Genomic DNA, 13,969 nt, shown 5'->3' on the forward strand with positions numbered 1-13,969 from the left:
AGTGGGCTGCAGATGCCTAAATTAAGCCTAACCAGCACACTGGCCTTCATATCCTGTCCTTCCAACTGTTTTGTGCTGCCAAAAAAGAATGTAAACATTGGCTTTCTCATTATGAATTGACTTGTTAATAGTGACAGGGATGTCTGTCATATGACCATGGCAGACAGCCAAGAACATGAATCATTCAGCCTGCACTGTTGAAGGCAAAGGCAAATACACAACATGAGAGTCTAAAAAAGCAGAAATGATGTAGCTCATTTGACCTTCCTACCATTACAGATTATTCACTATTCAAATTAAATGAATTAATTATAGTGTTAGTTATTCAATTAGGCAAATTTGCCATTTAGCAACATCAAAATAACACATAATAAGCAACATGACACTTCATAGCAACTTTATGTCACAGCCATAATGCTATTAGATTAATTTTCAATATTTTCAAAGGCACTCACTACTGTGATTAGTAGTTCAAATATTCTCAAGCACACAATATCGAAGAGCAGCTATCTAAGATCAGTTTCAAAGTAAGGCTAACACCTAGTCAGCCATTTTGCCATAATGCCCTTATGCTGCCTGTAGCAATAAAAGTTAGGACAAAAGAGTGAGCCGACCTTACCATTGCACTCTGCATTGAGCATGAAAAGGTCCTGCATCACAGAGTACCACAATTCCCAAAATGACAGTGCCAAGTATAAGCCAGCGGGTCAGATGCATGATGTCCAATCTGTCTAATGGTAAACAAACTAAGATGGGTGGCAGCTTTATACATCAGTGGAGCTTCGGTATCACAGGATGGTCATGTGCCCTCTCTCTCCTCTGAAGGGAAGAGCCCAAATTCAATTAACAAGGAGTCCTCTGCGAAATAAGTCTGGGACAAACACCATTTAAATCGTCAGAGGGACATAGATAGCCTACTTGTTTTTGAACAGACTTTAGGCTATGTGCGAAAGGTAGGATGGCCTAGGCCTACTGGGAAACTGACCATTGCTCTACATGTATGTTTACAAAGGTGGCTAAATACTTAAAAAATACATCTACTGTGCTATATTCAATTCTATTAACAGTGCAACTGAATTATAGACTATGGAGTTTGCACCCTTTTAATAGCCTATTTAGGCCAGGCTAAATCATTGAAAAGCTTTAACAGGTCTTCAAAAACAATATTTATTAAATTAAAATATTTTGGGTGTAAAAGAGTACATCCATGCTGCTTTCAATTCTGTTCATTTTACGTTTGGGTCACAAAGTTCGCTTCTGCCAGAGCCCCTCTATGCTTCTCATAGATGCTTCTGCGTAAAAAGAAACTACAACGTCGCCCGCTAGGTGACGGAAGTAGCTGTGGTTGGTAGATGGCAACATTAGGGCGGAGAGAGAACCCTTATGGCAAGCCATTTTAACATTTACCCACTAGACTGGATATGTATTGCAGATTATCTGTAATTCATTTTTGCCTAGTCAAAACTAAATTGCAGATATCTCTATCTGACGTTTCGACTAGTCACAATTACGTTACAGATATCTTGAATGACAATTCCAACTATCCAAAATGTAATTGCGACTAGTCAGAAAGACGTTGTTGATATCTACAATGTTAATCCCAGATAGTCAAATTTAACGGGTAAATGTTAAAATCGCTTGCCATAGAACCCTACGATATTTGCGTCACTCTTTACAACTTTGGTTTGAGGTTGAGAGGTTGTAAAATCGTGAGCAACGTGAGGGTAGCTGAATCCTCACGGTCGATAGTTTGCTGGATGTTGGGTGGCTGGTTTGTAAATCACTTCAGTCCAAATTGATGGAAGAACTGATGGTAAGATAGATCTCAAATGAACTTAGCGGGTGATATTACTTACAGAAGGAACGGTAGTAACAATAAGGCAAGACATGTAGACTATAATTATTGAAACCTACCACTTATGTCTGACTCAAAACAATGTACTGTAGCCTATCTACGATGAAGCAGGCTAGGCTATAACTCGTTCTATCATTGAAAACGGCCAGGTGGGAATTAGGCTATTATGCATTTTTAAGTATATTTTCACGGTCTTATCGTTTTCCAAGTTGTCATATCATTAACCAGCACAGTCGCATGTTATAAGCAAGTAATAACGCAATGTCATGCAAATTTCAAGCTTTGTGCAAAATGTTAGGCTCTTCAAAGTAATACCCTAACAGTTGAGTACCCTACACCCCTTCCCTCACATTCTTTTTGCTCTAGGTTAACGACAGAGGCATTGTGACTGAGATTAAACTGAAGTTAATCCTGTAGAAACATTCCTGGGCTATGTCTTTTGTACTTTGACATGACATGTCATGTTATTTTTGTGCCAACTGTGTCCTAGCCATCATGTGCTGTTCATTTGCCTTGTAGTGCTAACTGCTATACTTTCTCAGCATACACTTTCCAGGTAAAGGACAAAAAAGAATGGAGAAAAGACAAGCAGATTCAACAGTGACGGATAATGTTAAAGACTGTCTTGAACTTTTAGAGATTGTAAATGATGTCAAACCTACACAAAACACAGAGGTATGTTAGAGCTGGATACAGTCTATGAATTCCAGGTCTTTCAAGTCAAAACAAAGACAGCTACACAAAAGAGTCCCAGAGACTGATAAAATCATGTTCTGTTTAATAGGGAAATACATGTTTGTATACTGATTGACTCACTGTAATGTCTGTCCATGTGAACATTTCCTCTTGTTGTGTGTCAATTGCTACTTATAGGCTATTATACAGTGCCAGAATACCATGATACTGCACCACACAGAATGTCTCAGACAGACTCCATCTCTCTCTCTCTCTCTCTCTCTCTCTCTCTCTCTCTCTCTCTCTCTCTCTCTCTCTCTCTCTATCTCTCTCTGTCAGGTCTGTAGACAGCAAGAGGCCCAGTTGCTGAGAGAACCATGGCAGCACCCACTGCTATCCCCTTACCCTGTGGAGGAGTTTGAGTTGCCCACTAGTCTACAGCTCCAGGAGCTACCTCTGTTTCCACAGTGGCACCTGCCTCTCAAGGTCATGACCTCCCTGATGGTTTCCACATTCCTCTACACGCTTCTGAGGGACGTCCTGCAACCTCTGGTAACCCAAAGCCGGAATGACTCCTACAAGATTCCCATTCTGGTGATGAACAAGGTGCTGCCGTGGACCTCCATCACCCTGCTGGCCACAGTGTATCTTCCTGGCGTGTTGGCGGCCATCTTGCAACTGTGCAGAGGTGAGAGAGTACATTTGGGGGTGATACTAGGCCATGGCAGCATTTTTATTGGTAGAGGTAAATCTGTTGAACACACAAAACATTTGTGTGTGTGTGTATGTCTGTGTGTGTGTGTGTGTGTGTGTCTGTGTGTGTGTGTGTGTGTGTGTGTGTGTGTGTGTGTGTGTGTGTGTGTGTGTGTGTTTGTGTGTGTGTGTGTGTGTGTGTGTGTGTGTGTGTGTGTGTGTGTGTGTGTGTGTGTGTGTGTGTGTGTGTGTGAGAGAGAGAAAGATGTGGACAAAAGACTGAAGGAGAAGGTGAATGTAGGAGAGAGAGCATGTGGTAAGATGAGAAGAGTGTTGAACACAGTAGTTTATTGAGTGTGTAGAAAGGAAGAAAGAAGTCAGCTGCTAACTTCCACCTACAGTACATCACACCTCTGTTCCTAAATAACAGTCCCTCCCCTCCAGTTCCAGTCCCTCCCACACACACACACACACACACACAAAGATTGGGTGAGATGACGCATATACCGGTGCTTGAAGTAAGTGATGTTGTCTGTTGTTCTCCCATTGCACTCCCATTGTGTCTCAGACATATTTTAGAAAAAGAGTCCCTATTCTGTTGAAACACAAAAGATTCAAGTTCTGTAAAAACCATAAGGGCGAGCTGCATGGCCTAAAGCAATCACTTCTGTAGCTCAGTAGTACAGTGGGAATGGCCAGTAATAGTAGGTTGATTTTACTAATTTACACTGATTTACATACATCACATTAACCTATTTTAAAAGATATACAGTAGTAATTTCCAAAGCCAATTAAACCAAAGAGAAATAATACCATTGATAGATAGTTCCAAATAGTACTGCATTCTTCCTATAAGGGTGAACTTGCACAACTTAACCTATGTTAACGGGCCTCACAGGTCATCTGCACATTTAAGTAAAGCCGTTTTGGCTTTTACACTGACCTTTGCCCTGTCCCCACATGGCTGGCTCTTCTCAGAGTAGCAATTAAACTCCAGCAAGTGTAAATTTAGGCTTCTGCATTCTCTCCATGCCATTGTGGTCACACTGACAGGCGTATTGTCGGAAAAGGGAGGCCCATGCACGTCTGCCAAGAAGTTAAGCATGCAGTCTCACCAGACGGGATAGTGTTCATGCGCTAAAGTGGGAATATGGTGCAATATTTACCACAGATTGCTCAATTCACTCTCACACTGTAAGTCGAGTGCAAGCATAAACAGTGCTACTGGGAAAGTCTGACATCTGTTTGGGAATTACACGATTAAAGTCATGTAGAGACAAATATTTAATATTCATTTTTATAAATGTTAGTTCTTGTGTGTGGTAATCCATGCGGAGTATTTTCTGTAGACTATAACCATATAACTACAGTTAATTTTAGTATGAGTCATCAACGGCTGGTTAGAAAGTTGTGAGTCTGTCACTTTTGGGAAGAGGTGTGACACATGAGGCCCACCACACCTCATTGTGAAAAGGAAGTGACTGCAGACTGGTCAGCCGTGTAAACAGATGCTGGTTCTGTCCTGTACAGCAGTGTGCAGCACTGTCTGCGAAGTCTCTTGGAACACAGCCAGCCTAAACTACTGAGAAACAAGTCTGTATTTTTTAAGGCATTTAAAGACATTTAAAGGCGATTTTTGCAGATGAGTAAGAACACCACTAGACTACATTGTTTTAGATTTTAAATAGTGAAATTATGATAGAGCAATGACACAGGCATGCTTCCCAAAAGTCATGTATATTGTAAGCATCTTATATTCTTAGGCATTTTTCCTTTCACATGAAAAATGTTAGCTTTAGCTTGACATCTCGCGTCTTCAAATATTTCAATTTCAATTTAATTTTTATTTATAGAGCACGTCTCATGGTGCTTTACAGAGTGTTAAACAATCAGAGAAAAGAAAAGGCCCATGGGTAACAGTCGCGAGGAAAAACTCCTATAGAATTAGAGATACATATAAGAAGAAGATCCACGACTCAAGGGCCTGACCCATCTAAATAGGGTCGGTTACAGAACAGTAAGGTCTGTATACAAATATTATATTGCCTGGACTTGCTACACACTAACTTTAGTTCATTATCATTCCATGGTCCATCAGTACATCACTGGACATCTCTCCCTGTATGATTTGACAAGGATAGTGTGCATACACCTGCGTGTGAGTATGTGTGTGTGTGTGTGCGTGTGTGTGCATCCCTGTGTATCTGCGTGTGTGTGTGCGTTCCTGTATATGTGTGTGCGTGCGTGTGAGCGTGAGTGTGCCTGTGTGTGTGTATATGTGTGTGTGTGTCCGTGCATGCGTGTGTATACACGCATGTGTGTTTGTTTGCGTGTGTCTTTATGTGTGCATGTGCGTGTGCGTGCGTGCATGTCTGTGTAAGAGCCCGACCTGTGTTGAGAAACACTGTTCTAGTCTATAGTGTGTCTTCTGTGGCGAAACAGTGTCTCATCCTCACATCATTCTCATTGCGCAGGCACTAAGTACGGTCACTTCCCGGGCTGGTTGGAGAAGTGGATGTGTGTGAGGAAGCAGCTGGGCCTACTGTCCTTCCTGCTGGCCGCACTCCATGCCATCTACAGCCTCAGCTACCCCATGAGGCGCTCCTACAGGTACAAGCTCCTCAACTGGGCCTACCAGCAGGTGAGCTCCAAACCCCTGGAATCGGATGATGAGCTCAGTCTCATCATTTGAGGCATATGAATACTACTGTTAGTGTTATGCTGTCTGACCTTATGTTCTTGTGGTCAAGCAAAGAAACTTTGTCATCTTGCCAGGTATTTTGTAGTGTACATACACCCTGTTACTTACTTTTACTCTCAACTGTATGCACTGAGCTGCTGGTTGAATGTCTTAGAACTAAATGGCATACATGCATATATCCAAATAGGATTTATTATATAAAATGCCTTAGACTCAGAAAGACATTGATTGTTCCCATAGGTACAGCAGAATAAGGATGATGCATGGGTAGAAGGTGATGTTTGGAGGATGGAGATCTATGTCTCTCTTGGAATTCTGGGACTTGGAGTCCTAGCAGTAATTGCTATGTCCTCTTTACCATCTGTCAGCGAGTCTTTCAACTGGAGAGAGTTCCAATGCATTCAGGTAGCAAAGGAACATCTAAGCCTTTACAGATATATTCATAATCTTTTCCTTTATGACAGGAATTTATTGCCATTTTTCCACACTTTTCTGTTTGCCTTGCAGAGAACTCTGGGATATCTTGCTCTGCTCTTGTGCACAACTCACGCGCTGGTCTTTGGTTGGCGTAAGTGGGTGGAGCCAAAGCATTATGTCTGGTACACGCCACCATCCTTTATCTTAGCCTCTGTCCTTCCTGCTGCTGTGTTACTGGTCAAGATGGTGCTGTCACTGCCATGTCTGGACCGAAGGCTGGAGCAGATTCGCCGAGGCTGGGAAAGGCCGCACTCCCAGTGAAAGGGTGAGAGGGAAAAGGACATTATGTAGCTGCCAGAAGGATGGACATCATACCATGGGCAATATCTTCAGCTAAAAGGAATGAATCAGTATAGTGTATGTTCCCTATGGGACCCTGTAACATGATGATGCTTGGTTATGGTTATGGTTATGAGATTTGGCCACTTTTGTCCAAAGCAACTTATGCACTATAAGAGACATACTCTAATAATGAAATGATCCATGGAGTGAAAAAGTGTTGAGACATTATAGTGGGGAGACTCTTCCCCTTTTGTAAAGAACAACATGCAGTATTCAAATACGTTGCTGATTATACTCCGACATGTATGATCAGCAGCATATTTGAAGACTGCACAATTCCCCAAAGCTGTTATTGTCTGTTAAATAACTATGAAACACAGCATAATTGCAGTGTCATACTGACAAAGACTTGAAAATAGTGCCTGTCCCTGTGTTAACTCTCAAGTTTGTGACTACTTTATTTATATGAAAGGTGACATGTGCTGTATCTGGGTATGTGGGCTACCAGTGCAAAAACACTGAAATAACAAAACCCAGTTTATGGGACGCCAATGTTTGGAAACATGTGATTCAGTGAGATCAGAATGAGGCATTCAGAACTCTTCCCTTCATAGACCTACCTTATAGACCTAGGCCTACAAAAAAGCTGCCATCTTTGAGATCCGGTATCCGATTTTTCCTATGGGAAAATAACATGGGGATTTTGAATGATCGCACCTGTGTGGGGATGAAAAAGTCTGAAATGCAGTTCGTTTTCCTGAACACACTTTTGTCCTCTTCCTTCGAGTGGATACTGTGATCTCCAGTACATGAAGGCGGCACACTTTGATTTTTGTTAGCCCAGAGCTAACTTGCTAACTAACTTAAAGGACAAGTTCGGTATTTTACGCTTAAAGCCCTGTTTTCAGATAGTTTATGATTAAATAGAACGTTTAAGATTGAAATTTGGACACATGCTGCATTTTCGATTTCTTTGTCCCCGCGAGAGTTTAACAGGTGTGATAATTCCAAATTCCCATGTTATTTTCCCATAGGAAAAATCTCAAGATACCGGATCTCCTTATATGGGCAAAGATGTTTTTTTGTAGGCAAACTTTAGAGGTCTATGACGTGAAGATGGTAAGCTTGTTGAATAAAACCACTTCAATGTTACCTATCTGGACCAAGTCTCCGCTGACAACTGAAGAACGAAAGTGCTCGGGACCTGCTACCAAAATGCAAAGCCATCATGCCATATGCTCATGTTTGAAGAGGGACAGGCACACAAATGGTGCACTTTGAACAGGACTCCTCAGACGTTGTGGTGCTGTTGATACAGGTGTTTTATTAAGATCTCAACAAACTATTTAAAATTGTGGAAAAGGTGGTGAGATACAGTATGTGAACTTGAATGTTTAGAATTAATTTATTCTAAAAAGGTTTAAATTCTGTATTGCTATTTGTAAAAACATGTACAGAACATTCTGTAGTGCTGTTTGTATATTATGTCATGAACTGTTCTTTACCCTAGTTACATTCGTTTTTAAAATATTTAATTGAATAACTTTAAACATATGAAGTGTCAAAGTTTTAAATTGCAGTGAGCAATAGGCTAGCCTACCCAGCAATAATGTAATCAGATTGTTGCACATTCATATTAATAAATGTACTACGTCCAGCAGATGGCAGTATAAAATATAGAAATATTTGGCTCTGGTAGAAAGCCACAGCCTCATTGTATATTTTTGGGCATCATTATATTTAAACATTAAAACATCTACATTAAAATTATATTTTTATCCCAAACCACTAAGTTATAACCACTAAGTATAAGCTAGTGTGCCCCTGGGCATAGACATGAAAAGAGCCCCCCTGCCCACCTCAGGGAGTTGGTAACTGAACTAAGCTAGCAAATATGAGGGGGACCAAATTGTGAACAAAAACCCAGATAGTGAAATCAGGCTTCCAGATCTCAGACCCCCACTTCTGACCCACTGTCGACATCAAAATATTTTAAACTTGTAGGGGTCACACGGAGACCTCAACGATTTGCGTAAATTCATTGAAAGGTTTGGAAAAGTCTTGAAATTTTATTTAGTCATACGAGGGACATAGGTAGGAAATGCCGTACATCCCATTCAATTACTTTCTTCATGGGAATGGAATAGTGGGGGAGAAAACAGAAAGCTTTTGCCCAATGTCATCAAAAGTCACATGTTTAGCCCCAACCTGTGGCTTAAAGTAAGATTGTAATCACTATAATTGGAGGGGGACATGCCTGCCCCCACCCACCCATAAATTGTTAGGCTACAATAGTATCACTTGTGCAAAATAATCACTTGTAATCACTAAATGGTTAAAGGCACAGTCGGGGATTTTACACGATTTCAAGCCCATAATATTTTTTCTCACATTCAGCAATCATCTCACGACTGCTAGTTGCCCATTCCACGATGAGGCTATACACAGTAAAAAAAAAAACGGTCTCTATAGGCAGCTCAGGCTCCGAAAACTGGAAACAAAGTGGGGGCAGCCTGTCCCACAAACAAAAACAAAACCCTGCGTGGAGATTCTCTGTGAATGCTGAAGTTAGGAGTGAGCTACCTCTCTGGCGTGTTTCATTTGGTCCTTGTGTATAATATTTATTTATTTTTATTTTTTTTGAAAAAGACTTTCTGCAAAATCTCTGACTGCACCTTTACATATCTGACTGAGAAAGGGAGTGCAGAGGTGAGATGATCTCAGTTAAGTGAAGAAACTTGCCAGGAATTGCCAGGAAACTGGCTTGACCTGCACAATAATCCACTCTTGAGCCATCGTTTACTGTGAAAGTTGTAGAATATGAATTACAACATACCAATTGCAAAAAATACAGATTGGTCATTATGCACTGTCTTCTCTCTCCACCCTTCCTCTCCTGTAGCATTTTGTCAGTGCTCTTTTAAGCGGAACTAGTGCCTAACTGTTAGCTACAAACTTTTGTTGAACTTGAATACATTCTAAAGCAATATCATTTGCCTATCATCTGTTTTACGTGATCATGCGATCAATATTCAACCCCAAATAACTGCACCCTATAGCTATTTTTAACTAGATTTAAGTCAGTTTTTGCTCTTTTACTCACCCACCCTCTATCCCTGCCCAACTGACATCATCATGCCCCCTCTTATATATATATCTTATATATATATCTTATATCTTTGATTTGACTAAATAATTTCCCCGTTAAAAAATAGGCTATAGCCATGCTGTCATGATACAGTTTTTCTCAGTCACTTTGGTGCTATTCTCACATCACTATTAACATTTGCACAGCAGTTAGTGCATTTCTCAAAACAATTAGTGCAAACTGCAAAACCTAGTGGATGACCTGCAAAAGCACGTCACTTGCTCAAAATGGATAGTCCATTCCTCAAAAGCAGGTATTCATGTCAATGAAACTGTCAGTGTCATCAAAATGAGAAGTCTTGACACCATCGTTTATGAACAAGATAGTCAAATGGCTTTGTCATGTTTTCATTATGACAGTTCTCTCAGTGTTTTCCAATGCAAAAAAAGGTCAGAACTCGGTGACACTACCTGAACATGCTCAAGACAGCACTATACAGTACTTGTACAGCCATTTGAAAACTACAGTAAAGTTACACATTGCTGTAGTTAGGGGAGTAAGTGAGTACAAGACACTGAATACGTAAATTTTTACTGTATGCTCTTTGCAATTCTACAGCATTGTGACAGAATTTGATAACTAGTTCACCAATTTTGTATGTAACGACTCAAGCAATGAAATGAAGACTATTAGTTTTATTGGGAACGACTATTCAGTATTAAGTATAGTTAATTTTGACTGACATGACATAAGCAAATGATAATGTTAAAAAAACAGCAGAGAATTGTATGAAAGCAACTGATACATGTCCAAAAGCATTTGCAATTTGTTCAGAGGAAGGAGAAATTATGATGTGCACAAATGACTAAATGTTGTGGAGGTTGAACTAATAGTTATGAGAATTTAAATTCTGATCTGAAAAAAGCACCAAAGCGACTGAGAAAAACTGTATATGCATACATGTAACATGCTATCTGATTTGATTGCATAGCACACTGGCTGCAGATTAACTTTTTACATTTTTTACCCTCTAAAAAAAATGTTATGCTTTTTTGTTTTTTGTTGGTTCATTTTGATTTTCCTTGTTCTACCCCAAGCTTAAAGAACTCCTCACATTTTAGCTGCAACAGGCACAAGTAAGATCGCTAAATTCCCACCTTGTTTAGGATCCCCCTGAATGCTATCAGATAGGATACACCATATCCGATACAGAGATACCTTTACAACGCAACGCTGCCTGGAAGGCACTAGGGTTAGGCATGGGTTAAGGTTAGGGTTAGGAAATTAGAATTAAAATTTATTTTTGGTAAGTAGTTGTTTTGACCATTATGCACTGGCCAGTTGTTCTCGCCCCACTATTCCCATCTAAAAGTCAAATAAAATAAAATAAAAGTTAAAAAGAAGAGATAAAAGAGAGGAGCTATAAGGAGCTTTTGGGTGTAGTGTTTGAAGTTTTAAAATCCACAATCTCTCTGCTCTTTTCCTCTGTAAAATGGTCCAGCCTGGGTTCCCTTCAAGGCCACAGACCCTCAAGTGTGTGATGTTGTGCGTCTGGAAGTGTGTGACGAGGTAAGTGTTGAGTGTATTTTTGTGTATGTTGTGCAGATGTTGTTTGAGGCGTGTGCGTAGTGTATGTCCAGTTTCCCCGATGTACATGTGACAGTGAGTGCAGGTGATAACATAAACTAAATTGGGAGTGTCTAAATTTAATGGGTTAATGGGTGCAGAACAGTGACTGGATATTGGTGATGAATAAGTGAGGGGTGAAATGTAGGTTTTCTTTAGGGGGTGGGGGTTGTAAGTGACGGGTGAAGGTGGTGGGTATGAGGAGGTCTTTGAGGTTTTTATTGCGTCTAAATGCGGAGATGAGTGTGTGGTGTTGGAAGGTGGGGTGTGTTGTTTGGAATTCAGTATAATGTTTCAATGTGTGGTGTAGGTGTTGTATGCCATGTGAATAGGTGCTAATAAGGGGCAGGAGATGGGGTGGGTCAGGGTTGGGGTTAGGAAGAGGGTTGGGGTTAGGGTTAGGAAAAGGGTTGGGGTTAGGGTTGGGAAAAGGGTTGGGGTTGGGGTTAGGGTTAGGAAAAGGGTTGGGGTTAGGGTTAGAAAAGGGGTTGGGGTTAGAGTCAGGGTTAAGGTTAGGAAAAGGGTTGGGATTAGGATCTGGGTTGGGGTCAGGGTTGGGGTCCAGGTTGGGGTTAAGAGGAAGGCCTGGTGTGGGAGTGGGTGATGGGCAAGTGTTTGGGGTGTATGAGTGAGTGGGAGCAAGGCCGGCCAGAGTCAAGTGTTTGATGTGGCGGAGGAAACGTTTAGAGTAGTGCCTCTTACGGAGGGCTTGAAAGTGTTGTTGTATGGCATGGTGAAGGTCTGTGGGAAAGGAGCAGATGCGATGAAAGCGGATGATTTGTGATTTAACTATGGATCTAAACATGTGTTTGGGGTGATTACTGTGCTTGTGCAAAAGTGAGTGAGTGTCTGTGGGTTTAAAATAAACTTTGGAACTAAAAGTTTTATGTGTAGGGTTAGGGTCAGGGTTTGATGACTATAAATTTATTGTTTGTGAGTTGTGAAATGGCCTGTTTTTCTGCTAGTGTGAGGTTACTGGTCGTGGGGGGAGGGAGGTGCCTGAAAAATGAATTGAGTGCCTGCCTGTCCCTGTGAATGTGCTTAACTAATTTCTTATCTAATTGTGAATTGTGGGGTTCCCAAGTGGAGGGGAGAGTGAAAGGGGTGGGAGTGTAGGTGTCCTCTGAGGAAAAGTGATGGAGTATTTTGAGGCGGCAGTGATAAAGGTGTAGGTCCCTCTGGAGTTCCTCCCGGTCCATGCGAGTGGTGTGTGGAATGAATGTAAGCCCCCTTTCCAACAGAGAGCGTTGTGTGGGGAAGTGGGTTGGAAAAAGGTGGAAAGGTTCATGATTAAATCATGAGGGAGGGTGGGAGTGGGTTGAGGGGGTGGATGTGCAGGAGGGGGGGTGGGGGTGGGAGTTGGGGGGGCCAGGGGTATGGGTGGAGTTATTAAAAATGTAAATATTGGCACCAGTGTGTAAAAATTGTATGAGTTGTATGGGGTGTCCAGTGTATGTATCTTGGGTGGTGTGGAAGGTGTCTGGGGGGATAGTGGGGATGTGGGGGAAGTGGGAAGTTATAAAGTGGTTGATGTGAGTGAGATTGGCCTTCTGTTGGGCAGTGAGGCGGGGTGAGAAATGAATAAGTGGAATGTGTATGATTGCATCGGGGAAAACTATAGAAGCATGTTTGTAGAGAGAGAGGAACTGTTTGATGCTGGTGTTTTTGGGGTCGTGGTCCTTGTTGTTGAGGCCCACTGACAAGACCACCGACTTCACTTGGGGAAAGGGGGTGGTTTTCTGTAAAATTTTGGCAAAGTGGTAGGTGGTGGCTCTGGGGTAACTGTCAATTTGTATATCGGGATGGGTGAAGGGGGGTATCCTATTGAGATTGGAATCTCCTATGAAAACTAGTGGTTTGTGTATTGAAAATGACCATTCTTCCAGTTTGTTTCTAAGGGCACGGTGGTAGGTGGGGTGGAAGAGGTGTGTAGTGTGGGTTGTAAGAGGAGGTTGGAGATAGTGTGTGGTGAGGTGTGGGGTGTGGAAGGGATTAGGTTTAGGATTAGGTGCCTTTAAATCAGTGGTGGCAGCGCTGCCTGGAAGACGACGTTGGGGGCATAAAACACCATTGAGCGGTAAATTATGTCTGAAATAAATGTTTTAGAACTTAATTGTGGTGCAAGAGTTACTGATAATGACGGACTCTTCTCTATTATTGTGTTACATGCTCCGAATGTAAACCACTTTGAGCTGTGTTCTGTGTATGAGAATGTGTCGTGTTTTTTTTTACTCCGTTACTGGCTACCGTTACTGTATGCCTATAGCCTTTAGTAGGCCTACAGTTTTAACACATCATGTCTATATCCATTTGTTTAGGGCTTAAGAAAAGTAATACCTGTTCAGATTAGCATACAACTTCCACACGGTCACAATATTAGCTGTCCACCAGATGGCAATATAGCATAACAGTGCAGGTACATGGGGGGAGCACTTTAATAAGGTCAAAAGCATATATGGCTCTTTGAAATTCATGGGGGGAAACCGGTAACAGGAAAGCTCTAAATAATATCAAAGCTCCACAAGTTTGACATCTGTTGAGCACATGACGAGGATGCATTGGGGTTTCAATG

The 13,969-nt window shown here is 41.5% G+C and overlaps 1 protein-coding gene across 3 annotated transcripts; it reads left to right on the forward strand.

The window, feature by feature from the left end:
- Positions 1-1,720: 1,720 nt before the first annotated feature.
- steap2 (STEAP family member 2, metalloreductase) lies at positions 1,721-8,248 on the forward strand. Of its 3 annotated transcripts, XM_076290749.1 has the most exons (7): positions 1,721-1,813; positions 2,398-2,530; positions 2,870-3,218; positions 5,698-5,864; positions 6,165-6,329; positions 6,432-6,666; positions 7,718-8,248. In XM_076290749.1, the coding sequence occupies exons 2-6, from the start codon at positions 2,429-2,431 to the stop codon at positions 6,660-6,662; spliced, it is 1,014 nt and encodes a 337-aa protein (XP_076146864.1). In that variant the 5' UTR covers positions 1,721-1,813; positions 2,398-2,428; the 3' UTR covers positions 6,663-6,666; positions 7,718-8,248. The 3 variants fall into 3 exon arrangements, with proteins under 3 accessions (XP_076146864.1, XP_076146863.1, XP_076146865.1); XM_076290748.1 differs by having other exon boundaries at positions 6,432-8,248; XM_076290750.1 differs by having other exon boundaries at positions 6,174-6,329; positions 6,432-8,248.
- The last annotated feature ends 5,721 nt before the right edge of the window (positions 8,249-13,969 follow it).

Source organism: Alosa pseudoharengus, unplaced genomic scaffold (assembly GCF_046254945.1).
Source record: "Alosa pseudoharengus isolate Yale_2024_CS ecotype anadromous, Long Island Sound unplaced genomic scaffold, YU_APseudo_1.1 YU_APseudo_1.1_scf_18, whole genome shotgun sequence".
Lineage (NCBI taxonomy): Eukaryota > Metazoa > Chordata > Actinopteri > Clupeiformes > Clupeidae > Alosa > Alosa pseudoharengus.